Raw genomic sequence first — 26,789 nt, forward strand, 5'->3', positions numbered from 1 at the left:
ATAAATAAATAAATAAATAAATAAATAAAAATATCGGGGATGCGTCGATCGACTCAATCTGACTTGCACCAAGTTGGTGACTCTTGTTTATATGACTTGTCCCCAATTTTAAGATGACTTCCCCAGTGACTCCTTCTAAATTATTGACTTCGTTGTTCATGATAACTGTAATACACCAGTAAAGCACGATTCCTTTATAAATACGTCAAATCTGCTGTTTGCTATTCACCGAACCTCAAAGACCCCTCCTGTGTAGTAATATCTTAAACTTTTAACCTCTCTATCCATTAGCTAGTATCTGCATAATGTTAAGATCTTTTGCATCCAAAAACACACTTAAATGCTTCACCAGATCATACTCAGTTAAGTCTGAGTCAACCCTCCTTAAGACTCCATTGTATGAAACTCACGTTGAATTGGGAGCCACAATGGTTCCATTTGCAGGCTTTTCAATGCCGGTTTTGTATAAGGATCAAACACATATCAAGTCTCACAATTGGACAAGGACTAAGTGTGGTGTCTTTGATGTCTCACATATGGTGCAGCATAAAATTTCCGGTCCAAATACCACAAGATTCTTGGAAAAAATCTGTCCTACTGATTTCAGTGTCTTGAAACCTTTCCAATCAAGCTTGAGTGTCTTGCTAAATAATGAAGGTGGTGTGGTTGATGACACTATAGTTACTAAGCACGATGAGGACTCGTATTATATTGTCACCAATGCCGGATGTAGAGATCAGGATCTTGCATTTTTCAAGGAAGAGCTGGCAAAGTATGAGGATGGCTCTGAGATCAAGCATTCCACGTTTGGTGGCACTTTATTGGCAATCCAAGGACCAAAATCTCAAGAGATTGTTTCGAAGTTCACCAATACCAAGCTAGATGATCTATATTTCGGTAATTCTAGATTTATTGATCTCCAAGGTTTTGGAACTGATGCCAAGTTTCACATTGCAAGAGGAGGCTACACCGGTGAGGATGGTTTTGAAATTTCCATTCCAGATGATAAGGTCGGTGTTGATTTTTTCAAAGCATTGTTGGAATATGATGAAATTGTTAAGCCGATCGGTTTAGCTGCAAGAGACTCGTTGAGATTAGAAGCAGGCATGTGTCTCTACGGCCATGAACTTAACACCGACATTACTCCTATTGAAGCTTCCTTGAATTGGCTAGTGTCAAAATCTAGAAGATCTCCTGAAAATGCCAACTTTAATGGTGCTAATAAAATCTTGTCTCAAATAAATGATCCAAAATCTGTCAAATTTAAAAGAGTTGGCTTAGTCTCCAAGGGTCCATCACCAAGACACGGTAATAAAATTTTCTCAGCTGAAGATCCTACTAAAGAAATTGGTGTTATCTGTTCCGGATCCCCTTCACCTTCGGTTGGGGGTAATGTTGCTCAAGCGTTTATTTACAAACCTTTCCAAAAGATAGGTACTAAAGTTAAGGTTGAGATCAGAGGTAAATTGAGAGATGCTGAAGTTGCAAAGATGCCTTTCTATCCTACATCCTACTACAGGGGATGAGTTTCTATGTAGGTGATATTCCCTTTTTATCTATTGCACCCTCCGATTGTATCGTTTTCTATAAAACTCTGCAGAGCAGTAACCACATGTAAGAATTTCTTGATGAAGAAGTCTTGGCGAGGCAGACAATACTGAGCCTCTAGCATAAACGCGAAATTTGAGGACGCGTAAATGGAGGCGAGTTTACATGATGAACTTCTACCTGAGCTTAAGGTTGAACACTCTCTACTTGAACGTTCTTGTAAGCCATAGAGAAAGCGTCAGCAGAAATGTATATTAAAAGGGTGGTTATTCGTGGCTTTAAAACATACAAAAATGAGACGGTTATTGAAGACATCTCTCCACATCACAATGTGGTTGTTGGTAGAAATGGATCAGGTAAATCAAACTTCTTCGCAGCTATTAGGTTTGTCTTGAGTGATGCTTACACAAACTTGAGCCGGGAAGAACGCCAATCTCTTATACATGAGAGTTCTGTCAACATTATTTCGGCCTATGTTGAGATAGTCTTTGACAACACGGATCGCAGAATTCCTATTGCGAAGGACGAAGTTGCTATAAGACGAACTATTGGTATGAAGAAGGACGACTACTCTTTAGATTATAAAAGTGCCACAAGGTCAGAAATAGTTAATATCTTAGAATCTTCTGGATTTTCTAGATCTAATCCTTATTATATTGTCCCCCAGGGTAAAGTCACAGCATTAACCAATGCGAAAGACTCAGAAAGACTAGATCTATTAAAAGATATAGCAGGTGCTAGAGTTTTTGAACACAAGCTGAAGGAATCTCTCAAAGAAATGGCAATCACTGCAGAGAAACAAGAACAAATCAAAGACATGGTGTCTGATATTGAAAAAAGATTGCAAGAACTAAACATCGAAAAGGAAGATTTGAAAGCTTTTGAAATCTTAACTAATAAGAAGAAGATTTTAGAATTCAACATTTATGACAGAGAACTAAAAGCACTAAACAATCAGTTAGATGCGTTAGAAAATAACCAAAGTTTATCAGCACAGGAAACGGAGTCATTTACTTCTGAGTTGGAATCTAGAGAGGCGCAAATTTTGAGACTTGAAGCACAGTTGGAAGACTTCAAATCTAAAAAACAGCTCTTTAATATTGATTTAGAAATGAATACTAAAGAAACTGGAGATATTCTCCAGCAAATAACAAACTTGAATATCCAGCTGCAGGAAGCTAGAAACGGTAACTCTAATATTAGACTAGAATCTTACAATGAAAGAATTAGTGAAATTGAAAACGAAATAGCACTTACAACAGAAGAGCTCAATGAATCGAAAGAGATACTGAGAAAGCTTAAGTTGGAAGAATCAAAATTAAAGCTTGAAATGAATAACCTGCGTCAAAAACAATTGTCTATTATATCCAAGAAAAATCAATCAACAAAATTCAATACCAAAACAGAGAGAGATGCATATATTCAAAACAAAATTAAACAACTGGATGATTCAAAAATCAAAAGATCACACGATTTGAGAAACCTTGAAAAGCATTTGAAGGTTTCACAGACTTTACTTCAGGAAGCATTAGCCGAAAAAGCACGTATTAAGGTTGATGAGTCTTTGTCTTCAACTATAGACGAGCTAAATCATGAAATTTCTTCCCTCAAATCTGAGGCCAGGGCTTTGGTAGATGACCGTAGTCTATTATGGAGAAAAGAGAGTAAAATCAATAGTGTCATTGCTCTAAAAGAAGAAAATTTAATGACCGTTGAGCAATCTCTCCGAGGAGGCATCAACGCTTCAACCTTAAATGCTCTTGATACGGTGAAGTATATAGCGAAAAAACTCGGTCCCAGTATCGAAAATGGTATCTATGGTTACCTTGGTGAACTAATTGATGTTTCTGAGAAATACAAAACCGCTGTAGATGTCATTGGCGGAAACTCGTTGTTTAATATCGTTGTGAACAATGATCAAACTGCGAGTATTCTCATTGAAGAGTTGAGGAAAGTTAAGCGCTCAAGAACAACATTTATCCCTCTCAACAGATTGAGTAATGAAAGTTTCGTTTTTCCTTCAGGAACTGACTTTGTTCCGTTAATTAAAAAAATTGCCTATGATGATTTCTTGGCACCAGCGGTAAAACAAATATTTGGTAAAACTGTTTTATGTGTTGATATCCAGAGAGGATTTGAACTTTCGAACGAGTATAATGTCAACGCTGTCACAATTGATGGTGATAGATGTGACAATAGAGGTGTCCTAACTGGGGGTTTTAGAGATGTAAAAGTGTCTCGTATAGATTACCTGAAAAACCTCAGAGTTCTAAAAAACGAAATATATAAGAGCAAGCAAGAGTTGAAAGTACTGAAGGAGGAAATCAATGGAAAGGATTTTGCAATCAATGCGAACCATCAAAAATCGATGAAACTGAAGAGTCTTTTGGACATCAAAACGAAAGAAGCAAGTGACGTGGAATCCCTACTTTCTAGGTTCAATAATAAAATTGCACAACACTCACAAGATATTGCTTTTATAGAACAAAAAATAGAAGCTTGTAAGGCATCAATTGACTCGATAGAAAAACAAATTTCAAACTATACCGACGAAATTGAATCAGTTTTTTCTCAAAATACTTTTACTGAGCATGACGAAACAACTTTGAAAGAGATTTACTCCGAATTGCCATTACTTGAGAAGAAACATCGTCAAGTAATGTCTGAAATTGAAGCTGTTGATCTTAAGATATCATCGGCATCTACCTTGATTTCCGAAATTTTGAATCCCCGCTACAATAACTTAAAATATGAAATTGAAGCACAGAGTTCTTCTGAAAAAGATTCGGATAACTTGATCCGTGATCTAGAGAGTAGTATTAACAAGCTTAAGTTGAGGCAAAGTGAATTGAAGAACGAAGGTGACATAATAACTTCAAATCTTCTTGAAATTAACAAGTCCATTCAAGAAGATGAAGAACGTCTGGCTGAGTTAAATGCTGAACAAGAAAAGTTTATTAAAAGATTTGAAGACATGGGGAAATCTACTGATAAAACTTTATCCCAACGAGTTAGACTAAGAAACCGGAAACATGATTTAGAACGGAGCATTGGAGAATTGGGAATTATACCAGAAGACGCATTAGTTGCTTTCGAAGATGAGTCAACATCTGGTTTATCTAAAAAGCTTACCAAAATCAACGAAAGCTTAAAAAAATATTATCATGTTAATAAGAAAGCAATGGAACAGTTTGCAAAGTTTTCTAGAGAAAAAGACTTTCTAGTTGATCGACTCCTTGAGTTAGATGAAGCTAAGGATGCTATTGAAAATTTGATCAAGGTACTTCAACATAGGAAGAATGAAGCAATTATTAGAGCATTTAAGGAAGTTTCGTCAAGTTTTTCAAAAACTTTCGAAGCGCTTGTGCCTACTGGAAAGGGTAGGCTTGTGATCTTGAAGAAAAGTAAGGAACAGGTGGAAAATCCCCTTTCTCTGTCCCAGTATCCAGACTCTAATGGTCAAGATGGTGAAAATTCAGATCTTGAGGATTCTGCGGCAGAGGAATCTGAGTCGGCAAATGATTTAATCGATTCTTACGTTGGTATTTCGATTTCTGTCTCGTTTAACTCTAAGAAGGATGAACAACAACGACTTGAACAACTGTCAGGAGGCCAAAAAACAGTTTGTGCATTGTCTCTTATCTTGGCTATCCAGAGCTGTGACCCAGCTCCTTTTTACCTTTTCGATGAAATTGATTCAAACTTAGATGCGCAATACAGGACTGCAGTTGCCAACCTTGTGCACAAATTATCAAAGAATGCACAGTTTATCTGCACGACCTTTAGGTCTGAAATGTTGAAAGTAAGTGACAAATTCTATGGTGTTATGTTCAACAACAAGGTGAGTACCATATCCAGCATTGATTCTGAACAAGCACTTGATTTTGTGGAAGATCAGAAGCAATGAGTTTACCTGTTTTTGTATTACTTTGCTTTGTGTATTTTTGTATTAAAACGTTCATCTCACTACCACAAATAAGACGAGAAGTAGTGTTTTCATGACTCTAGTCATTGGTTAATTTAAAACAGTCTGGTTTTTGAAGTGCAGTAGCCAAACCCAATTTATTCATGGTCACCCTAGAATGTAGGCTATTAATTTTGTAGAAAATATAATCATATAAAAGTACAAATCGAAAATAAAAATAGAGCAATTACCTTTTTGAGTCCTTCATCAATGCACTGAAACCAGAATTCTTTTTAGCTTTCTTTGGTTTTTTAGTTGTAACAAACTTATTCGCTTTCTTGGAATCCATGAAGTTACCAGCGGAAGGTGAATCTGACTCGTCATCTGAATCGCTGTTAGAATCACTATCACTACCGCTCTCGCTATCGGAATCGCTATCGGTCTCGGAGTCTTGGTCTGTCTCGGAACCAGATTCTGCAATACTTGGCTTCACCGCTTGCTTCTTTTGCATTCTGACCTCTGGTAGTTTTTTATCAATGTAGTTTGACAATCTTGGGAGAGATGACCGTTTCGAAATAGCAGAACCTAATGGAGTAACAGGTTTAATTGGATTTACAGATGGTGGTGATGTTTGCTTGGATGGTGTGATGGACTTTGAAGCATTGGCTGAATTTGAGCTAGAAATAGTCTGTTTGGCCAAAGATTCCAATGGTTTGGACTTCGAGCTAGCTGTAAATGAAGATGAAGCCGATCTTGGCGCCGCAACGATTTTCGGTTTTGAAGTTTCCTCTTCAGATTCAGACTCTGAAGAGCTGGATGACTCAGAGTCCGAATTAGTATTAGAGTTCTTGTTATTTTCTGAATCGGATGAGGTTATTGTGGTGACATTGGCTTTAGTGGATCTAACTTTTTGTGGTAATATATTGGAGGTGTCTATTTCTCCACTGATTTCAACATGTCGTGTCGCCTTCTCATTGCCTTTGGTAGACTGCTTGCCTACTATATCGTCTATCACCTTAGACTTATCGAAAATATGGGCCTCTGCCATTTTATTAGGAGTGGTACCCGGGGGAGCAATATTCTTTGGAAGATTGATAATTAATTTTTGAATTTTAGCAGGTTTGTTGGAATTATTAGTTTTGTTAACAATCGTTTCATCTTCTTCGCTGGACGATTCAACCAAATCCTTCGTAGGATCATCTACTTTCTGTTTCTCTGTAATGTCCTTATTCTCAACTGGAGCGGCCTTCTGAGATGCTGACATTGCAATTTTATCGGCTTTCTCTTTCAATAATCTTTCGGCCTTTTCCTTTGCAGCAAGTTCCTTGGCGATTCTTTCTGCTTTTGCTTTAGCTGAACGTTCCTTCTCCTGCTTTTCCTTTTCCATCTTTTCCTTTTCCATCTTTTCCTTTTCCATCTTTTCCTTTTCCATCTTTTCCTTTTCCATCTTTTCCTTTTCCATCTTTTCCTTTTCCATCTTTTCCTTTTCCATCTTTTCCTTCTCTAGCTTCTCCTTTTCCATCTTTTCCTTTTCCATCTTTTCCTTCTCTAGCTTCTCCTTCTCTAGCTTCTCCTTTTCCATCTTTTCCTTCTCTAGCTTTTCTGCAGCTAGTCTCTCTTTTTCTACTTTTTCTTTCGCTGATCTTTCAGCTTTCTCTTTAGCTAGTCTTTCCTTCTCTGCCTTGTCCTTGGCTATCCTCTCTGCTTTCTCTTTAGCAGCTCTCTCTTTCTCTTCTTTTAATCTTTGCTGTTTGGCCGCTTTTTCTGCTTTCTCGTTAGCCAGTCTTGCCGCCTTCTCTGCTTTTTGTTTTGCTAACCTTGCTGCCTTTTCCGCCTTTTCTTTAGCCACACGCTCCGCCTTTGCAGCCTTCTCTTTGGCCAAACGTTCTGCTCTTTCTGCTTTCTCCCTTGAAATTTGTTCTGCCTTTTCTGCCCTTTCTTTAGCAAGCTTCTCCGCTTTCTTTTCTTTTTCACTGGTTAACTGTTCGGTGTTTTCCTTAATGGTTCCGTTTGTCTCCTGTTGCTTTCTCTTATTCGCAGTAACCATCTTCTCAATTTCGGTTGACTTAGTGCTTTCAGTTGACTTTTCTAATATACGGGTTGCATTGTCAGGTGAAGCGTTCTTGGTCTTGGTCAATGGACTTGATTGTGGATTTAGTTTCTGCTTCTTATTTTTAGGGTCAGGAGTTCTTGTGTTTTTAACTGAGGAACTAGAAAGATCTGCTTCATGTATAAGCGAAGAATCTGGGTTCAAATTGGATAAGAAGGGTTCGTCTGAGGATTGCTTATTCTTCTGAGCATCCTCTTTTGATGGCACTTTCTTAGAAGATTCATCGATATACATAGAGCCGTTAATATCTTCCTCATAGTCGACCTTGGACAAATTAGGTTTTGATTGAGAATCTAACATACCAGAAGTAATTCTGGTTGGAGAGCCAGGAGCTATTATTGGAGATGCCAATTTCAAATTGTTCCTCTTTGTTGGGTGAATTATTGTGTCATCGACGTCTGGTATTGGTAAAGAAATATTATGGCTATCACTTTCTCTCATTGCAATTGGCTTGTTCAAATGCAACTTAGGGGTGTTTTGGTTGGGAGATGGGTTTTCTTCATTAAATGACCAGATTGATGATGAATTCCCGTTTGGAGTAGCTGATTTTCTAACTTTTTTCATAACCTTGTTCAATTCACCAGTTAGATGACGTTTGCCATTACTATTGATATAGGCAGAATCGGAATCTAAGAATTCATTGGATACAATCACTCGACATATATTACTTGTATCAAATATAAGCGAGACTGTATAATCAGGGTCTAAATCACACTCTTCAATGTTTTGGATTCTTTCAATCTGCAAAGGGCCTTCATAAGGATAAAGTTTAGAAAATCTTTGCTGAATTTCTAGGGCCACCTGGCCTAGGGTGTTGCTGGCAGAGGTGATGTGCAAAAACTTCTTGATTTTATTGCCGAACTTCGGTTGCTGAAATGAAGACACAAAGGACGGTTGCATCATGAAACTTCCATTTGGATTAATCTGTTGCATCCTGGGCATAAACATAGGGGTGCTGAAGGCCAAGTCGCCTGGTCCTAGGGTGTACCTTCTCAATGCATTGTTCGTAGCTGATTGTTGTTCTTCAAAATTTGCTAAAATTCCAGTCTCTCCATTTTCTGTGTTGGAGGAAACAATTGAAGAGGTAGTTCCTAACTGCTCCGAAGATGCCAGGACGCTCTGGGGGATTATCACAACTTGTAATTTAAACATATGTTGGTTGGAAACTGCGAGCAACTAGTACATAGAGAGGCGTACTCTCCTTGAGAAGGTTTTCCTTGAAGGTGATCAAAAAGCTAGTAGTTGTTTTGAATTTCCTCTGCGTTGCAAACTCTCTCAGGAAAAAAATTTCTTGGTACTTTTTTCTTACCCCCCTATATTTGCATGTAGAAGCTTACAGATACTTATCAATTATACACTAATGTACATTCAGGAGTCCTCGATCACTAGATCGACTCCGTTGTCAAAATAGGTCACATCTGGCTCCTGTTTTGTTTCGTACCCCCAAACCGAGATGGTTCCGTCTTTGCACCCGCTGTAATACCGTGTCTGGTTACCTCCACTGCAGGCGATTGAAAACGAACGTGTTTGAAGATTGGCTCTTCCAGACCTATTCAATCGTGCAACCAAACTTCCATCCTCCGCCCGATAGACTAGAACTTCGCCTGTATCGGAAGGAACCCATAAAAAGGAAATTTCTGTCTCTAAAGCCGGGCTAAGGCACATGTCTATACGCTGATTAACTTTGTTGCGAATCAAAGGACCAAAATTGAGGAGTTTGTTGAAAGGTTTGCTATGCGTGCATAGGTCCCAAACTTTAATCTTGTTGTCATGGCCCAAGGTTATCAACTCTGTTCCTTCAGAGTTGAAAATCATTGAATTTACACGTCCATGATGCGCTTTACCCTTCAATCGACTTCCTGCATGACTCTTTGAAGACGTTAAATTTGAGTCTAGTTCAAACAGATGTTTTTCCGAACTTCTGATATCCCACCCATAACAAGAACCATCAACGCCTCCACCTACGCAAATATTCGAGTTAATAGGTGACCAAGCAGCAGTGAACATACGTGCCCCTTCTTCCCCTCCTAGTTTCTGCACATCGGCAACTGTTCTTAGATCTAGTAGCTTTACGCCGATACCGTCATCTAAACAAGCAGCCACCATGGTTGAGTCACCTTTGGGTGAAAAATCAAAATCAATCACTCTGGCATTAAGTTTGAAGGTGTGTGCTACCGACATCAGCTCAGCGTCAATGACATTTACTTTGAAGTCATAAGATGAAGAGAGTACCATGCCGTTATCAGGCCACCACTTCACCTTAGTTACACCATAATCATGCACACTTTTCCGTGGCAACGTAACTACAGGTTCGTATTTCAGGTATGATTCTCCGTCAATGTTGTGCACCTCAGTCTTTTGCAAATCCCACAACTTTATCGATGAATCTGAGCTTCCAGAAACTAAGAAATTATTGTATATTGGATCTAAGGATAATGTGTTCACAGAAGCAGAGTGAGCCTTATGAGGGAACGTCCCTAAATCTCCCCGATAGTCAAGATTCCCGAGAGATGCATATTTAGTCTCGTTGTATATTTGCAATGCCGCTATTGGAAATTCGCCCCCTGTGTATATATCTGCCAGACCAGGGTATAACATTTAAGGATAGGATGTAGAGAAACAACAGAATATTGTTGCCACTAGGTTTGAGCAAATCCAACGCGTTGATCCCAGGAAAAACAAAAACATTTTTCCTCCAACCTCGTTCAACTCTTGGACACTTTCTCAAGTGGAATGGATTTACTATTTACTGGTTGAAGCTTCTAACAACACCAAAGAGAAACTATGGAGTTCGACGATGAGGTAGAAACATCGCAATTTGATGTATACAGGCACAAATTTGACGTAATGAGCCGTCAGTTTCTTGACTACATTACACCACATATAATTTTACGTTGGATTGCTGCTTATATCCTTGTGATGATCTTCATGAGCCGTATTGTTTGGGTTGAAGGCTGGTACATTGTCTGTTATACGTGGGCAATCTTTTTGTTGAACATGTTTTTGAAGTTTTTAACTCCAAAATTCGATCCATCAATTGAACAAGATATTCAAAATGAAAGTGTGGAAGAAGGTACAAGTAAAATGGATGAAAACGACGAAGAATTCAGACCATTTATTAGAAGGTTGCCAGAATTCAGATTTTGGTTGAAAACAACTGTTTCGACACTCATTGCGATTTTTTGTTCCTTTTTCAGCATTTTCGATATCCCAGTCTTTTGGCCAATATTGGTTGTTTACTTCATCATTTTATTTCTTTTGACTATGAAGAGACAAATCCAACACATGATCAAATATCGCTACCTCCCATTTGACCTAAACAAGGCTAAATACGCCTCAAAAAAATAAATGATATAAACATTTAGATAAGTAAGAGTTTTGTTTATCCGTAACCCACTCCCTTCCCTTCTCCCTCTTTCCTTTAAACAATGTATTTCCAAAAAATCATTAATAAAATCAAAAAGAATAGAGTAAATATTCTGCCTCGGGAAGAGTTTAGCCATAAACCACAGCTCAAAAGATACGTTGTGATCGCCGAAATCTGATGAACCAAAATTTTCCTTAACTTATAATTCCACCTGAGAATAACTGTCACTCTTCCTGTGTTTGTAGCCAGATACCCACTGTTATTGATTATATCCCTTGGTGGATCCCCAACTCCGACGTACAAATAAACCGGTTTGTGGTCCGAGCTCCGACACTCTTTAATAGCATCATATTTGAAAACGGTATAGTTGCCGCCTTTAACGTATAGGATACGGTCACAATAAGAAGGTATTCTCTTTTTATTATACTTGTCAGTGCCAACAACATATTTGTAGCTTGGCTCAAAGCCAACATGCGCTTCATCGTACATTTGCAGAACTATATTTGAATTTCTCATTATGGTCAATTCATCGTCTTTCAGCAATTCATTCGAGTTTCCAAAATCACACCTTCCCAGTTGAAATGCACCCGTATTTCGATAGTTCAAATCTCCCATAATGAATCCATGACCCATGGGTTTCAAAACGGACCATCCATCATCAAACTCTAAACCACTAAGTATATCGTAGATATCCTTGTTTCTTTTGACTAGATGATGTTTCTTTTCGCCGGCATTCAAATGAACATTAACAAAGGTTAGCTCTTGGTCGTTGCATTTTAGTCTAACTCCAATCCCGCCTTTCAGAGTGGTGTATAAATGACCCACGGGATACCCTTTAGATGACACCATATTTGAAATATGGGAGGTGCTGGGAGATACAATAATTATTCCTAGTCCACCATACTGTTCAATGGTATCGATTGAAAAAGATGCCTCTGAATATTTCAAACTTAGCATATCTTGTATGGTATGTGCTAAGCCTGTGAGCTGGTCCATTATTATGTTGGAATATGTTGAATCCAATAGTGATGAAAGTTCTTGAAACGAAAACACATAGAGGTCAGCAGGGTCGGCAGGGAGCTTCAACCCCACGGCATCTGTAAACTCCGTCGAAGGTGGTTTCTTTTGGGCGTTGAACGTCGTTATAAATAGATTCATATGCATGGGATTGACGTCTTAAAGGGAAAACAGTGTGTACTTCAACTAAAGGGGCTCGTTAAATTTGGGCACAAATTGATCAACCCATTAGGCTCGCACTGAAAAATACATCTAAACAGCGGAGAAAAAAAATGTATATTAGGTTTAAAAGATGTCCTATTTTAAAAAGTAAAAAAGACGTACTATAGCATCTAGTAATATATTAAGTGATTAAAACGTAGAAGAGAGAGACAAAGAGGTAAAGAGATAGAGAGATAGAGACAAAAAAAATTAAAAAAGGAACATTCAAAGTTGGAAAAGACTATTAGATGAAAAGTTTATAAAGGGTAAAATTAGTTGACGGTTTTTTTTTTTATTCTGATCATTAAGGCGTTAACAAAGTGACTATACTCTAGTATCAGAGCTCAAGTTTGAGGAAGTGTTATCAATGTTCTTCTCTTCTGAAGGAACCAAGTTTCTGTTCACCTTTGAGAATTTGTCAGGTCTATAGAATCTCAAATCGATTCTACCAACAAGATAGAGAATGTTGCAAATGGTTTCCAATGCTCCCCACAAGACATACATGACAACAGGCCTGTAAATCCAAGACTCACTACCATAGACATCGTCAATGAAGCAACCAATACATCTAAACAAGGCACCAATAAAGACGAAAATGGAGGTAATGGTAATGATCCAGACAGACAGATTGTTTCTCAAGGTGAACTTCTTCTCACCTGCTTTATCATATTGGGCAAGCTCCTCAGCTTCTGGTAAATCATGGTTGTCAATGGTATCCAAACCACCACCAATGATAGTTCTCATTGGAGTTCTTGAATCATTGGCATGTTCATCTAAAAATAACCCTTCACCTTCGATTGAAGCATGAGCTGGAGGGAAATAAAATGGAGAAAATGACTTGATCCAAAATGGTTGATAAACAAGTGCATTTCTATTTCTTTCTGTAATTGGTAACAAATAAGTGAAAATAACAAATGCAATAGAAAGTAATGAATAAAGGGTAATTAAGATAGAGGTAACTTTAACAACATTTCGACACATATCATAATGTGAACGAGATAAAAAGTAAAGGTATGGAACAACACCTGCAACAATTGTCATCACAACAACTGCAACAACAACAGAATAAAAGGCCAACATTATAAACAAGAAAATCTTGTTATTACCGAAAACTGGATGTCTCCAAGTGAAAATTCTTTGGGCAAGAACCAAATTGAAGGAGGCAATGAAAACAGTTGGTAAAATAAGCAAAACTTCAGAGGCAATACCAATATGTAATTTAACAATACTTTTAGCCCATACAATTCTTAGGGCAAAACCAATCCATCTCAGCGTTGAATAAAAGCAAAACGCAAATGAAAGCCAAAATTTATGACCTCTCTTCATATTGATTGCAAATAAAGTACCATGTGCTATAGCAATAAGTACAAAGCAAGCCAAAAAGACAGCACTGGGAGCAACGTCTTTATGAGTTGGATAAGAGCCAAACTGGGATTGTTGTTGTGCTTGGACATAATCAATCAAAAATTGAGGAATCTCATTAGCAGACTTGACACCTAGAAATCGTTGAGAAATTGCCAGTAATTTGACAATACCTGTACCATCAGCTGCATTGTTGGTTTGTAATTTAATCAAGTCAGCTATTGCACTCATGTTTGGAAAAATAGAAAGCTTAAAGAGATAAAACGGCGATGTTTTTCTTTTCACCTTTTAACGATTTCTTTCTTTTTTTTTTTTCCTCCTTTTCTATTTCAAGGTGAAAAAAGTTGCTGGTGGACAGAAAAAAAAAATCTTCGTTGAAAAACTGTATATGGATACCAATAGAGATTTATACACGGCTGTCAAAAAAAATGTCAGGCTGCCGTAATGGGAAACGTTTGTTTATGTTTTCTTTGAGATGAGACCAACAAAATTTATGCTCTTCTCTAGTTTCGAAACGCGGACTGTGAGCCAAGTGTGGAAGAAAAAAAAAATAAGCAGCCTTCCCGAAATTGAAGTCGGGCAACGTCTCCCCTTTTAAAAGCTTCGAAATTGTGAGGCTCATCGATTTCTCCAGTGTGGGGTAGTATTCCAAACCAACTTCAAAAAACGGGGCAACTCAATGTGGGGACGTGAAGATGTATGGGAATTAGGGAATTATGGAATTATGGAATTATGGAATTAGGGAATGAGCAACTTACAATAGTTTTCCTACTGATGGCGTGGTTACAAGTGTTATCATACATGTTGCCTATGGCAATGCCAAAGTTTCTGTTTATGCCTGTCTGAATTGTCTCTACACTCCTACGGCGTGTTTTCTGCTGCATAGCATCGAGCCAGTAGGACTTATTATATAATAAAACTAGCACTGTGTATACTATGACCAACGACATTGCTACTGAATGTCCCCAAGAGGATACAGCAATCAGATACAACAACAAGCATATAAACGAAGAGAGAGGACCCTGTCCACATGCCTTTGACCATGTGCTTTTCTATGTGTCTTCGCCTAGAGTGGTAGCTCAGTATCTGGTTTGTCTCTTTGGTTTCCACATATATGCCTATAAAGGTTTGGAAACAGGATCAAGAGAGGTATCGGCAACGGCAGTTAAGAACGGGACGGCAATCCTAGTCTTCATGGGTGCAGTAAGACCATTACATTGGGAACCCCTTTTGCCATCCATAGACTCCATCCATCAGCACATTGCAGAGCATGGCGATTCTGTTAAGGACGTTGCCTTTCAATGTAGCGATTTGGAGTCTCTTGTATTAAGAATAAAGTCAAAGAGGGCAGAGCAACTACTAATCAGTGATGAGCCTGTAGTTGTTAAAGATGAGTATGGAACTATCAAGCTCATCACCATAAGAGGTGTTCAAGATACAGTACATACACTTGTTGATCGGTCTGATTATAGGGGGTTTCTACCAGGGTTTAGATTAGTGGAACAATTACGGCCTCAAGGTAATGTGCATGAGAACTTAATTGTTGAAATCGACCACTGTGTACAGAATGAAGATTGGAATCAAATGTATAATGTATGCCAATTCTATAAAGACTATTTGGATTTCCATGTCTTCTGGTGTGTTGATGAGCGGCAAGTTCATACTGAATATTCAGCATTAAAATCCACCGTTATGGCGTCCAAGAATGAAATTATTAAAATGCCCATCAATGAACCAGCAATTGGTCGACGGAAATCCCAAATTGAGGAGTTTGTAGAATTTCACAATGGTCCAGGTGTTCAACATATTGCCCTAAAAACCAATGACATGATTGAGACTATCGGGTATATGAGAACCCACGGTGTTGAATTTATTGATGTTCCAGACAAATACTATGAAAATTTGAAGAAAAGGTTAGCGCTTGAGAAACATCCAATATTAAAGGAGCCTCTAGAAGTTTTAAAGAAACATGGTATTTTGGTTGATTTTGACGAAAAGGGTTATCTTTTACAACTATTTACAAAGAGCATCTTCGAAAGACCGACTTTTTTCTTTGAGATTATTCAAAGGTACAATCACAATGGATTTGGGGCAGGAAATTTCAAAGGTTTATTCGAAGTCATGGAGAAAGACCAAGAAAAGAGAGGGAACTTGACAAAACAAGAAATTTCCAAAGGAAAGGTTTTAAAGTAAAAATCCACGTGAGTGGATTGGGGGGGGGGGGGGGGGGATGCCTTTAGTAGTTGCTGGAGAAAAACCAAAGACGGAAAAGAAAAAGAAAAGAAAACATAAAATAAAATAAAATAAAATAAAATAAAATAAAAAGAGGAATCACCGCACACTCCCTGATAACAACCCCAATTTCTCAAACACAGTCACACAAAACACACGGTGGTAATAACACAGAGATACAGTAGGTTTGTTCAAACTTGTCCTTATGTATAGCTAACTACACTTTTGTAACATCCAGATAATGACTCCACGGAGACAACAGAGATACAAAGTAGCAGGTGCCTCGATTGTTGTTGCATTAATGGCGTATGCAACGTACAAATACTGGACAGTTTCTGAGAACGAATCTACCTCTGCACAGAAGCAAGAATCTGGTGGAGATACCACCGAATACGAGCTCCGTCCTAAACAGCAGTTGTCTACATCCATAGCCTTGGTTATTACTCCAGCGATACTTGATAAACTCAAAGAGTACAACAGCAACCAAGAAAACCAAATAGACATTGTTACATACCTCAAGATGTACCCTAATTTGGCAGTTGTTCTATGGCCAGGACTTCAAATAGAGGATCTAGAGAATTATTTCGTAGTTGGACCTCCTATAAGGAATAGGATTTTAAGAGTTGAGAAAATGGAGAGCATTTCAATCATACTAAGGCATCTTAACAAAGACCTAAATTTGGTGGTTGAAGGTATAGAAACTAGAGGCTTAAAAAATATAATTACGTTAAAGGAGAAACTCTTTGTCGAATACATTTGACGTCGGCTATCGTTTAACAATATCCCTCCGGCCACCAAAGACCACTCCTTCAGTCATTTGGTTACTACCTTTTGTATATCCATACTCAATAGAGCTCCATGGAACACCGCCTTGCCCCAGATATTTAGGTTTGGGGGGTACAGGGGGCCTCTGGTGTTTTTTCGCAATCGCAGGCCCAATGAGAGGATATTTTCCTGGAAATTTGGCATTGAGCATCCTGGAAAAAGATTGCAACGACATTATAACTTGGTATGGATCGTTGGACTCGTATAAATCGACTGTTTGGAAGAGTTCGTCATGTGAAATGCCCTGACTTTGGCAGAACGTTAGGAACTTTTCAATATTTTCCATTTGTACAAATGCCATTTTACTATCTTTGTACTTGATCGTGCCTGGTCCAAATGTAGAATTGACAATCTCGCAGAGTACTACTCCAGATTTTAAGGTATCTAACAAATCGTTACTCTCAATCTCTTGTGGATTAATTTTGCCTGATAAAATTGCAGCTAGCCACTGTTTAACATCATTTTGAAGTCGGGAGTTGTTGTATTTGTTTAATCTAGATGCTTTGAGGTCTTGATCGAGGTTTGTATCTGCGTTCTGTTCCATTAAGTTCTGTGTTGTTATGTACGGTTCGAAAAGAACAAAAAGAATCTTTATTGATAGTGCTAAATTGAGACCGATCAGCTTCTTTTTTTCTTCCTTTTATATTTTCTTTTTCTCGTTCTCATAAATTTGTGCATTTATGGTATACATCCAATGTAAATTAAAGACTAAAAATGTACATATATAAGAGTGAGACAAAACTACAAAATAACAAGGCAATACTCAGTATCTTAGAGCTCGTTATATGAGGTACTAAAAAGTGGTGGTGGATATGGACTGTAGCCTAGACATTCCATCTCCTTGTAAATATCATAAACATAACGCTCAATGTTTTGACATTTCTCAACAAATTCTTCCTGGTGGAACCCAGTACCGTTGTTGTAATCATCAACTACACCTTCTCTGATTTTTTTCAGGTGATTTTCTAGGTTGGTCAGTTTATATTCTGCCCAATCTCTATAGAATTTGTTGAATTCATTTTTGGGCAAAACAGAGGGCTTGACAGAAGTAGTCACACAGTTATCGAGCTCACCTTCCACTCCCGTTGCATAAGACAAAACAAGACTGATTCGGTTATGGTTAGTGACTGGTTTGGATGCCAAGTGTCTCAGTACTCTTCCTTGAATTAGAGTCCCGGAGCCAATAGGAGGTTCTGGGACCCTAGTCGCTTTGTTATCACCGGTGATAATTGTAGTTTGACCACCCTGTGCTTCTTCCGGTAAGTCTAACATAATAACCAATGGAACTGTGATTGAATCATAGTGCACACCGACTGTTGAGGGAATGTCTTGCCCATCACTTGCGTCCTGTCTTGTCAGTTCTTTATCAATTTCATATTGCGTTTGGGGATAGTTTGTCAATTGCTCCCTTGGATCAGTGGAAGCTAAACTAACGTTGATATGAACAAAGTCACTATCCCATACAGGCTTCATTTTGTAACCAACAAAATTGGATACAATAGTCGTTAATTCCTTACTTTTGGTAAGTGATTCGGTAAAAGGTGATTTGTGAATATGGTCGCCAATGTGGAAATCTAGTCTTGTGGCTTGTGTTGCTAGATTTGGTAATCTCGCATGCTGCTCAATTATGGCAGGTTGAAAAGCTTCCCATAGCAGCATGTCTACAGCTTCCTGTGATAACAACTTAAACGGAAAAACAGCGCCAAAATCATTGATTGGTTTAACATGTGTTTTATGGATGTTTAAATCTTGCAGGGTAAATTTCTTTGTCGACTTGTAAGATTCTGGATTAAAAATAATATGCTTAGCAGGGTTGAATTTTAGATTTGGATCAAAGTTTTCCTTCTTTTCAATACTTTGAACAAGTGAGGCAATCTCATTAACGACAGTTTGCTCGGGAACTTTATAATCTGGACAATGGTCTCTGAATGTTTCGACAATTCCGTGTTCCCTTGATGGGGTGTGGTAAAGAGTTTGTACTTGAACAACCATTGAAAAAGCTTGCAGGCTGAACTTCCAAGTTTAATCTAACCTTTCCCCAGTAAGTATTTGAAACTGAGAAATCAGCTCCACTTTTATACCATTCTCCTCAGCTGCTGTCAACCCTGCTATCCTTATCAGTACAACATTTGGCAATAGAAACTGAAGAATTAAACTTCCTGATTAGGAATAATTTTTGCATTAGCGAGTTGGACCGAGGCTTTTCCCTTATTGATAAACAAAACACATAGATAAACAATATTAGGGATTGATTAATAAATTAGATATACACTGGTTAATTAAATCGCAAGAAAAAAAATGCCACGGCTATAAAAACAAGAGAAACAGAAAAGGGACAAAGAAGCAAAATAAACAGGTTAACATATGAAAATGAAAAGAAAAATGAAAGTGAAAATGAAAATGAAATTGAAAATATAGGTGAATATGAATTGATTAGTCTAAGCACCGACCAAAAGATATCTTATCCACAATTTTAAACCATTCAGAACTTCTGAATTGTGTAAGTCCAATGCTCTCTGCACGTGAACACATGTCGTGATCATCAGTGACAATGATGTTATATTTGAATTCGTTTGCATCATTTTTGCTCAACGTTGTGGTCTTTGATGACAAAAATGTCGGCTTCAAAGTTTCCCCTCGTATTGCTGTTGCATCAATAATTGGATTTCCGTACCCAAGGCTTGATATATTCAACAGTTCCTTGTTAATGGTTGGAGTAGTAACTGTAGAAGTAACTTCAGAATTGGAGGTAGAGCCCTGATTTGGCTGTACAGAAACAACAGGGGGATTCGGTTGTAAAGATGTCGGAAAATAAGAATGAGAATATCCACCACGATATGACCCATTGTAAAATCCTGAGATTTTACCAGGTTCTTCGAAAATAGGAAACCTGGGTAATTCTCCTACGGAATAACCATAACCAAGGTTCAGCTTCTTGCCGAATGCATCGTTCAATCTAACACTTTGTAGAATTAATTCATCCGAATTCAATCTCCAATTTTCGTTTTGTTCAAATTCTCTCGTTTCGTTGATATGTGAAGCTGTCGTACCATCTGATCTTATTACTAGAACAACATTCTCAGAATACAATTGTCTTGCAATTATAACAGCCCTCGTTGCACTTTCTGACACCAAGCTGTCATTTGACTTTCTTAACGAACGAAGTTCTTGAAATACAGTTAGAGGAATGGCCAGTTTGAAAATCCTGGACCTGACACATTTGAAAATCCTGCCACAGTGCTTCAACCAAACGTTTGTATCGAGGGATACAAAAGTAATTGAGCTATCTAGAAATTCGCCTATATCACCTCTAATACCTTTACTTTTGCTTAGAACTTGGTTGTCATTACCAGCATCAGACATAGCGGCTGGATTATTGTTCAAGGGAGCATTAGCATTAACCGACTCGCCGTCAGATAAACTGCCTAATTGATCGGTGTTAACATCATTGTAGTTGATCACACTTCCATTTTCTTCATTTTCCTCGTATTCATCGGATTCTTCTTCATACTCTTCTTCAATTACTTCATGACCATGCAAATTTTCTGAAATGTTATTACGATGTGCCAAATATGCAGGATACTGATTATTGATGAAATCTGTCATAAACCCATAGGAATTGTGATCCCACATCGGCAACCTTGGTGATACATTTTCATCCGTCCATTGCTCTAAATCAAATATACGTTCATTGTTGTTTCCACTTTCCTCCGCTTCTTCTTCTTCATCATCATCTTGGCCTTTTTCTCCTTCGAGCTTTAGATGTTTTTCTCCTTCTTCATCATCTTCTCCTTTTTCCTCAAAAGTAGTCTCACCATCGCTCTTTTTATTATCCTCAGCATTGATGTTGGTGAAGTAACCAGAAAATTTTAACAATGGTTGCAATCTTGAATCACCCATAAAGTAGGTAAAGTAGGTCAAATTGGCGGTTTCAACCTTCACTGCATCAGGATCGTATTTAAATTTAAAAATATTGTCGGACATCTTCAAACCTAGTTCCGGGAAATTTTCACATATGTAGTTACCTAAAAGCAAAATTCTAATGAACCGCTCACCATCATGATACGGTTTATAAATTTCACCAGACAATGGAACATCAAAAATATCATTCTTTATACCTGTTTCACAAACGTTTGTATAGTCACCCTTTGGTGATATTCTATCAAACCAAAGTGAACCCCAGCATTTCCAAACTTCCCACAGGGTTTCATTATTTCCAAACATTTCAAAAAACAAGTGATTATTCCTGTCTTTGTTCTCATGAATTTGGGTTAGGAAAGTTTTGTACCGTAATCTTATTTCAGGTACTGATCTAACAACACACAGTACGTCATTCAAATAAAGTACCAAGACTTTCCAGGGGAAGATGGCCTGTAACAACTTATAGAACATGGGCTTAGATTGTGGATATATTTTCACTGACTCGCAAACACTGATTAAAAAGTATAACCAAACGATAGCATGAGGTGATGAAGTCTGTACTGGTCCAGAAAGGTACTGTTTTAGCATCTTCATAGACAATTCAATTACACCCTTGTTGGTATGCTCGAGCAGAAGAAACCAGGATTTTTCGTCCAATTTATTGGCAGTTGCATTAACAACATATTCGGGGTCATTTGTATCAGATTTTAACTTGTTTGCTTCCACAGAATTATCCATGTTGTTATTGTTGTTAGTATTGTTGTTAGAATCACTTCTCGATCTCCTTCTCTTTTCTCTTCGATCTTTTTTATCTTTTCTTTCCTTCAAGGCATCTAATAGGTCAAATAATTTAGCAAATGGATTCGAACAAACACCAAAACCCATGAGGTGATAGATGTTTGATAAGGCAAAATTTGCTCCTTTCTGATACCAGAAGGTGATTTTCTCGTTTATATCAGGAGTAATGGAGTCAGGTCTAACCTGGAAAAAGTCAATGTTATTACTATCCACACCGAAATTAGAAGAATAGTGAGATACTATATTAATCATTTCCTGATTGATGGAATAAGTAGGCAATAAAAGTATCTTATGAATTTTGACAAAGTCAATCATTGCCATCTCAATTGAGGTTAGCATATTTCTTTGAGAACAAACATTATCCACAATCATTCTAAGATATTGTTGGGTTGGAACAAAAGGGTCTCGGCAATTGACGCCTTTACCTATCAACATTAGGGCTTCTAAGTTGTCGAGTTCAACAGAACACATGTGATAGTATATTTTCCCATGGCCATATTGAGTTTTGATTGCCTCTTGATACCAGCTAATGGAAGACATTTTCCAGTCCATATACCTCACTGGATATAAGGCTATTGCCATTCTACTCAAGTCCCCCAATTTTTCAGCCCACCAGGATTCAATGCCTAATTCCGGATCGATAAGGCAACTTATTATATTAAAAGAATAATTGACAAAGCAAGCACAGACTTCGTGTTCGACAAAGATTGCAACCACATTTTTCAACACTTCAAGAAATGCAACGATTCCATAAACCCACATTCTCTTCAATATTCTATAGTTTGAGACTAGTGGTTTACCTGTTCGCTTCGAAGTTGGAGACAATGCATATAATAAGAAATCATAATAGCAATCCAATAGTTGAACCACTTGCTTATATACCGACCATAGTTCATTGTTCAGCTCGGAGCCGGTATTATTCTCTAAGAGCTTTTGGTTAACTAATGCGCAACCTTGTTGAGTTTCTACTTCTAACTTGAGGATTGATTTATAGGTTTCTTGAAGATTCGATATCAATATTTGTTCTTCCTTAGTCAATATTAACCGTTGAGGAGGTTGCTGTGATGGTGTTTGCTGCTGCTGCTGCTGTTGTTGTTGTTGTTGTTGTTGTTGTTGTGGGGGTAGTGGTGATTGCTGCTGTTGTTGCTGGTTTTGATATACTGTATTTTGGTTCATCTTGGTAGTTGGTTCAGGAGTCGGAGAATAAGAACTTGTACTGTGCTTAATATTTGTGGTAGGAACTGTACTTTGATTCAAAAAATGACTAATATTTTTATTCTCAATAAGGGAAGCCTGGGGATTAATGGTGTGAGATACTTTGTTGACGTTATTCTTTGGATTAACAATTGAAGGCGAAAAATTAAAGTTGTAATTATAGTTATAGTTTGAGTTATAGTTATAATTATAATTATTAAGGTTTGAGTGTCCCAAATTAAAATTCAAATTTGTTGAATTACTAATGACTGTGGGAGTATTACTAATTTTGTTTGAATTGTAATTTGTATGTTTCAAGTTCAAGTTGTTCAGATGGTAACCCTGTTGATAGTAGTTATTTAGAAAGGGATACTGGTTAGCCACGGGGTTTGTCAATCTGCTTGAGAAGTGGACGGGGTTTAAACTGGGAGAATAGTGAGCCGTTCGTTTGTTGGAGGTGTGACTGTTGTTGTCCTTTGTGTTGTTGTTGATGGACGAGACGGCGGAGTTGTGCCTCTTCTGTTGCACTGGAGGAGAAGAGGTTATGGGCGTGGTTGTATTTTGAAGGTGAGATCTGTTTATAAAGACTCTCCTATTATAAACTGGAAGCTGTTGCTGGTTTGCTGTTGGAGTTTGCGGAAGCTGGTACAAGTCTGTAGTATTGTCCTTGTTCTTGCTATTGCTATTGTTGCTGATGTAGTTATAGCTGTGGCTATAATTATCGTTCTTGTTGTTGTTGTTGTCGTTGTTGTTGTTGCCGTCGTTGTTGTTGTTGTTGTCGTCGTTGTTGTTGTTGTTGTCGTTGTTGTTGTCGTTGTCGTTGACGTTGTCGTTGACGTTGTTGCTGTAGCTGTTGTCGTTGTTGTCGTTTCCAATCAGGTTCGTTTTTCGATCCGTGTTTTTCGTCTTTGCAATGATGTTGGGGTCTTGACTTTCTTGTATATTCATTTGATATGATAAAGCCAGGCACTAGAAATCTATCTCCATGTATATCCTGCTCTGGAGAGAAGAAGACTTGGCGTGTCGTATCCTATAGAATCCTATCGTAGAGCTTCGTCTCTGTGCAAAGCGTCCTGTTCTGAGTACCGTTCGTCGATGTTTCCACAAGGTCCACTCTCTTTACAAAGGGGATAACGGATGAATGTATGTCTGGGTTCTCTTGTTAGACAAATGAAGGGTATAATTCCAGAACTGACCCGTAGTGTGACCTGCTGTCCTGTGTTGTCCTGTACTGTCCTGTCCTGTCCTGTCCTGATCTGCGACGTGGTGTAATGCAATCTAATCTAAGACTATACCACACAATGTACCCTGGTACAGTCTAGCACGTTCCACTTCACCTTGGTCTGGCTCTGTGTTGAACTTTGCAAGTTTCCCGTGTGGGGCTGGAGAGGGCATGTGCGCCCGCCCTGACGATACGGCCCAGCGCCACCCCCCCTCAAAACGCCGCTGCCCGCCAAATTTAGCAAGGTTGTCCCTGGGCGCGAACGAGGGCGGCGCGGGCATCTCCAGTGGCGCCAAGGTGGCGAGAAGGAAAGGACAGTTACAGACCGAGCGAAGGGCGAGCGAAGGGAAAAAGATATGGGCGGTGGACGTTTTAGTGGATGTTTGTAATGGATGTTTGTAATGGATGTTTGGCAATAGTTACTTGGCCATATATAAAGAGGTAGCATGTGTTTTAGTATAAGGTATTGGTAGCTTTTGTTATAGTACAATGTTTTTTTGTTTTTTTTGGTTGCAGCTATGTATAATAAGCAATTTAGTGGCAGCTATATATATGCCGTGTATTATTTATGGTAATGAGTATAGAGGTCTTGTTAAGAGTAACAAGTATACAAGTAATGACTGTATTACTGACAAAGCATACAAACAAGTACATAATATACCGACTTATGCACAAGATTGCAGCGGAAGCAACAGACAGTTAGTCTTCGAGCCTGTTGTTCAAGTACTCCACAAAGAGGGGGATGATTCGGTCCCTGTCAACTGTACGGACACGGTTTAAGGCCACGTAGGACCTCCGCATGCGTTGGAGGGCCGCCGTTGACGTGGTTGAGCTCTGGAGATGAACAGTGCATGTCTCGTTGTTGATGTTCTTCACCGGGAGACTCCCTAGTCCATTGAGGTTCTGGAAGGCAACGATTTGGGAGACCACCTCGTTGGTGAGCCTGTCCAGCTCTTGGAGGTAGTCTGTCCTGGTTGCCGGCTTGAGAACAGTGGCAAGGTTCGGTTTGGGCCCCTTACGTAGTGCAATAGCAGACCAAACCTCATCTAGTGGCACCCTGATATCCATATCGATATTGTCACTTCCACTGCCATTACTGCCATGGACAACGTCTAAGGCTGACGCCACATTGATTAGCGGTGAGTCCCACCGTTTCCCGCCATCGGGCTCCTCGTACCTTGCAATCAACCCCCGCATCAGGTCCTCGTCCCATTGCTGGCCTCTCTCTCTTGCCGAGTTCCACTGGAAACACGTCTCTGTGGGACATATCACTTGCACCACACAGTTGCTCGTCATGGCCGACTTGCAATCGCAAAAGAGTTGGTACCGAAACCCCTTGTTGTAGTTGAGCATGTCCATAATGACAATGTTGTTCTTAGAGATGTCTCGCTTGAAGGCAGACATCTGTGTCCCGCGGGCAGCCTTCTCCGTAGCAGACTCCCTGTACATATCGTGCCTTATACCAAGACTCTCGTCGTTGTGGAGGATGACCTTGAAGTTAGACCCTTCCTCGTCCTCCCCAAGAGAGGCAATCTTGTTTTCCAGCTCCTGGGCAAGCCGCATCGCAAGCGTGGTTTTCCCGGAAGATGGGAACCCGCAGAACAGTATGAGGGGCATCGTCTTGTGTAGTTTCTGGTGTGATGGAGGTTTGGTGAAGAACTCCCAGTATATCAAATACTTGAAATTTATCAAATGTATTAAATGCACAAAATGTATCAACAAAAAAAAAAATATATTTTTTTTCTCTTTCTGGCAATTTCAAATTTTGCACCTTCTTCTTATTGTAAATTGCCAAATTGACATGGTCCTTTTTCCTTCAATTACATTTCTCCCTCCCTCTCATAGTCGTTTATACGCTGCACGTACAATCGAGTCCACCATACATGTCACAACCACTTTCCAAGACGGCCTCGCACGCTGGACGGGCGGTGTTCCGCCCGCGGAGCGAGTTCCCCGAGTATAGGGTTGCGCTTGCACAACTGAAAGGCCATCAAACCAAAGCTTTAACTAGGATGCAGCAGCTTGCACCACAGATCAACCTGGTATTAGAATTGAGAGACTCTAGGACACCATTGTCGAGTTCTAACGTTTTGATTGACAAAATTTTCAAGGGGAAGGACAAAGTCATTGTTTACACAAAGGGAGACATGTCTCCTCTTAGTAGTGAGCTTCTAAGTAGATGGCATGCACCACGAAACGAGACCTTTGTTGAATTAGACTGTCGTCGTGGGAAGGACATCCACAAAGTTCTGGGTCTCCTCAAGAGCAAGTATGGATCTATGAAGCCGCCGCCACCATTGGGTTTGCGACTTATGGTTACGGGGATGCCCAATGTGGGGAAATCGACCTTGGTCAATGGATTGCGGCAACACGGACTGCAGGTGAAACATTTCAAAAAAGTTGCACGTACGGGAGACCTTGCCGGAGTTACCAGAAACACGTCGGAGATTATCCGGATCTGTGAGAAACCAGAGATTCTGCTCTACGATACCCCAGGTGTGCTTCTACCTCAGGTAAACGATATCAAAACCATGTTGGGCCTATATTTGGTTGGTACTGTATCTGGTGGTGGACACATGTCTGCAACAGGTAATGGTGTCGACCCTGTCATTGCTGCCGACTATCTGCTTTACATGCTGAACCTTAACGAGCCATCGGGCAAGCTCTATCGGCGGTACTTGGCGAGACCGACCAACGACGTCTACGAGCTACTCGAAGGTGTTGGCAAAGTGACGCGAGACCGTCGCCGGAGCCGTGTGGACGGCGTGATGAGGGCCAACTATACCGGGTGTGCGCTCCATCTTGTACAGGAGTTTCGGCGTGGCAAGCTCGGAAAGGTATGTCTCGACGAGGAGGTGCTTAAAGGCGTCACTGGTGAGGAGTATGCACGGCTCTTTGAGCAGGAAGAGGCACGTGTTGGGGGACTACAAACGAGAATTGGTGTTATGGAGACCCTCTATGCGACAAATGAGAGGGAGCGTGCTACAGTTGAAGAAGCAAGGGTGGCCAAGTTGGGTAAACACCAGCGCAAGAAGCAAGAACAGATGCGACAGAGCAACCAGTTGTTTTTCTGAGTTTTTCCAACTAT

The 26,789-nt window shown here is 39.2% G+C and overlaps 14 protein-coding genes across 14 annotated transcripts; 6 read left to right on the plus strand and 8 right to left on the minus strand.

Annotated features, from left to right (window-relative positions):
• Positions 1–305: 305 nt before the first annotated feature.
• C5L36_0A08520 (uncharacterized protein) lies at positions 306–1,526 on the plus strand (the record flags this gene model as incomplete). Its single annotated transcript, XM_029463871.1, has 1 exon — positions 306–1,526. The coding sequence occupies one exon, from the start codon at positions 306–308 to the stop codon at positions 1,524–1,526; it is 1,221 nt and encodes a 406-aa protein (XP_029319731.1).
• Positions 1,527–1,795: 269 nt separating this feature from the next.
• Positions 1,796–5,455, plus strand: C5L36_0A08530 (uncharacterized protein; the record flags this gene model as incomplete). Its single annotated transcript, XM_029463872.1, has 1 exon — positions 1,796–5,455. One exon carries the CDS (start codon positions 1,796–1,798, stop codon positions 5,453–5,455), a length of 3,660 nt encoding a protein of 1,219 aa, XP_029319732.1.
• A 244-nt stretch (positions 5,456–5,699) lies between these two features.
• Positions 5,700–8,714, minus strand: C5L36_0A08540 (uncharacterized protein; the record flags this gene model as incomplete). Its single annotated transcript, XM_029463873.1, has 1 exon — positions 5,700–8,714. The coding sequence occupies one exon, from the start codon at positions 8,712–8,714 to the stop codon at positions 5,700–5,702; it is 3,015 nt and encodes a 1,004-aa protein (XP_029319733.1).
• Positions 8,715–8,930: 216 nt separating this feature from the next.
• On the minus strand, positions 8,931–9,797 carry C5L36_0A08550 (uncharacterized protein; the record flags this gene model as incomplete). The annotated part of the gene is made up of 1 exon (XM_029463874.1): positions 8,931–9,797. One exon carries the CDS (start codon positions 9,795–9,797, stop codon positions 8,931–8,933), a length of 867 nt encoding a protein of 288 aa, XP_029319734.1.
• Positions 9,798–10,346: 549 nt separating this feature from the next.
• On the plus strand, positions 10,347–10,910 carry C5L36_0A08560 (uncharacterized protein; the record flags this gene model as incomplete). Its single annotated transcript, XM_029463875.1, has 1 exon — positions 10,347–10,910. The coding sequence occupies one exon, from the start codon at positions 10,347–10,349 to the stop codon at positions 10,908–10,910; it is 564 nt and encodes a 187-aa protein (XP_029319735.1).
• A 73-nt stretch (positions 10,911–10,983) lies between these two features.
• On the minus strand, positions 10,984–12,093 carry C5L36_0A08570 (uncharacterized protein; the record flags this gene model as incomplete). Its single annotated transcript, XM_029463876.1, has 1 exon — positions 10,984–12,093. One exon carries the CDS (start codon positions 12,091–12,093, stop codon positions 10,984–10,986), a length of 1,110 nt encoding a protein of 369 aa, XP_029319736.1.
• Positions 12,094–12,471: 378 nt separating this feature from the next.
• On the minus strand, positions 12,472–13,740 carry C5L36_0A08580 (uncharacterized protein; the record flags this gene model as incomplete). Its single annotated transcript, XM_029463877.1, has 1 exon — positions 12,472–13,740. The coding sequence occupies one exon, from the start codon at positions 13,738–13,740 to the stop codon at positions 12,472–12,474; it is 1,269 nt and encodes a 422-aa protein (XP_029319737.1).
• Positions 13,741–14,445: 705 nt separating this feature from the next.
• On the plus strand, positions 14,446–15,702 carry C5L36_0A08590 (uncharacterized protein; the record flags this gene model as incomplete). The annotated part of the gene is made up of 1 exon (XM_029463878.1): positions 14,446–15,702. One exon carries the CDS (start codon positions 14,446–14,448, stop codon positions 15,700–15,702), a length of 1,257 nt encoding a protein of 418 aa, XP_029319738.1.
• A 280-nt stretch (positions 15,703–15,982) lies between these two features.
• Positions 15,983–16,501, plus strand: C5L36_0A08595 (uncharacterized protein; the record flags this gene model as incomplete). Its single annotated transcript, XM_029463879.1, has 1 exon — positions 15,983–16,501. The coding sequence occupies one exon, from the start codon at positions 15,983–15,985 to the stop codon at positions 16,499–16,501; it is 519 nt and encodes a 172-aa protein (XP_029319739.1).
• Positions 16,502–16,507: 6 nt separating this feature from the next.
• On the minus strand, positions 16,508–17,110 carry C5L36_0A08600 (uncharacterized protein; the record flags this gene model as incomplete). The annotated part of the gene is made up of 1 exon (XM_029463880.1): positions 16,508–17,110. One exon carries the CDS (start codon positions 17,108–17,110, stop codon positions 16,508–16,510), a length of 603 nt encoding a protein of 200 aa, XP_029319740.1.
• A 227-nt stretch (positions 17,111–17,337) lies between these two features.
• On the minus strand, positions 17,338–18,558 carry C5L36_0A08610 (uncharacterized protein; the record flags this gene model as incomplete). The annotated part of the gene is made up of 1 exon (XM_029463881.1): positions 17,338–18,558. The coding sequence occupies one exon, from the start codon at positions 18,556–18,558 to the stop codon at positions 17,338–17,340; it is 1,221 nt and encodes a 406-aa protein (XP_029319741.1).
• A 441-nt stretch (positions 18,559–18,999) lies between these two features.
• Positions 19,000–23,427, minus strand: C5L36_0A08620 (uncharacterized protein; the record flags this gene model as incomplete). The annotated part of the gene is made up of 1 exon (XM_029463882.1): positions 19,000–23,427. One exon carries the CDS (start codon positions 23,425–23,427, stop codon positions 19,000–19,002), a length of 4,428 nt encoding a protein of 1,475 aa, XP_029319742.1.
• Positions 23,428–24,400: 973 nt separating this feature from the next.
• Positions 24,401–25,318, minus strand: C5L36_0A08630 (uncharacterized protein; the record flags this gene model as incomplete). The annotated part of the gene is made up of 1 exon (XM_029463883.1): positions 24,401–25,318. The coding sequence occupies one exon, from the start codon at positions 25,316–25,318 to the stop codon at positions 24,401–24,403; it is 918 nt and encodes a 305-aa protein (XP_029319743.1).
• Positions 25,319–25,584: 266 nt separating this feature from the next.
• On the plus strand, positions 25,585–26,775 carry C5L36_0A08640 (uncharacterized protein; the record flags this gene model as incomplete). The annotated part of the gene is made up of 1 exon (XM_029463884.1): positions 25,585–26,775. The coding sequence occupies one exon, from the start codon at positions 25,585–25,587 to the stop codon at positions 26,773–26,775; it is 1,191 nt and encodes a 396-aa protein (XP_029319744.1).
• Between the last annotated feature and the right edge of the window lie 14 nt (positions 26,776–26,789).

This window comes from Pichia kudriavzevii, chromosome 1, assembly GCF_003054445.1.
Source record: "Pichia kudriavzevii chromosome 1, complete sequence".
NCBI lineage: Eukaryota > Fungi > Ascomycota > Pichiomycetes > Pichiales > Pichiaceae > Pichia > Pichia kudriavzevii.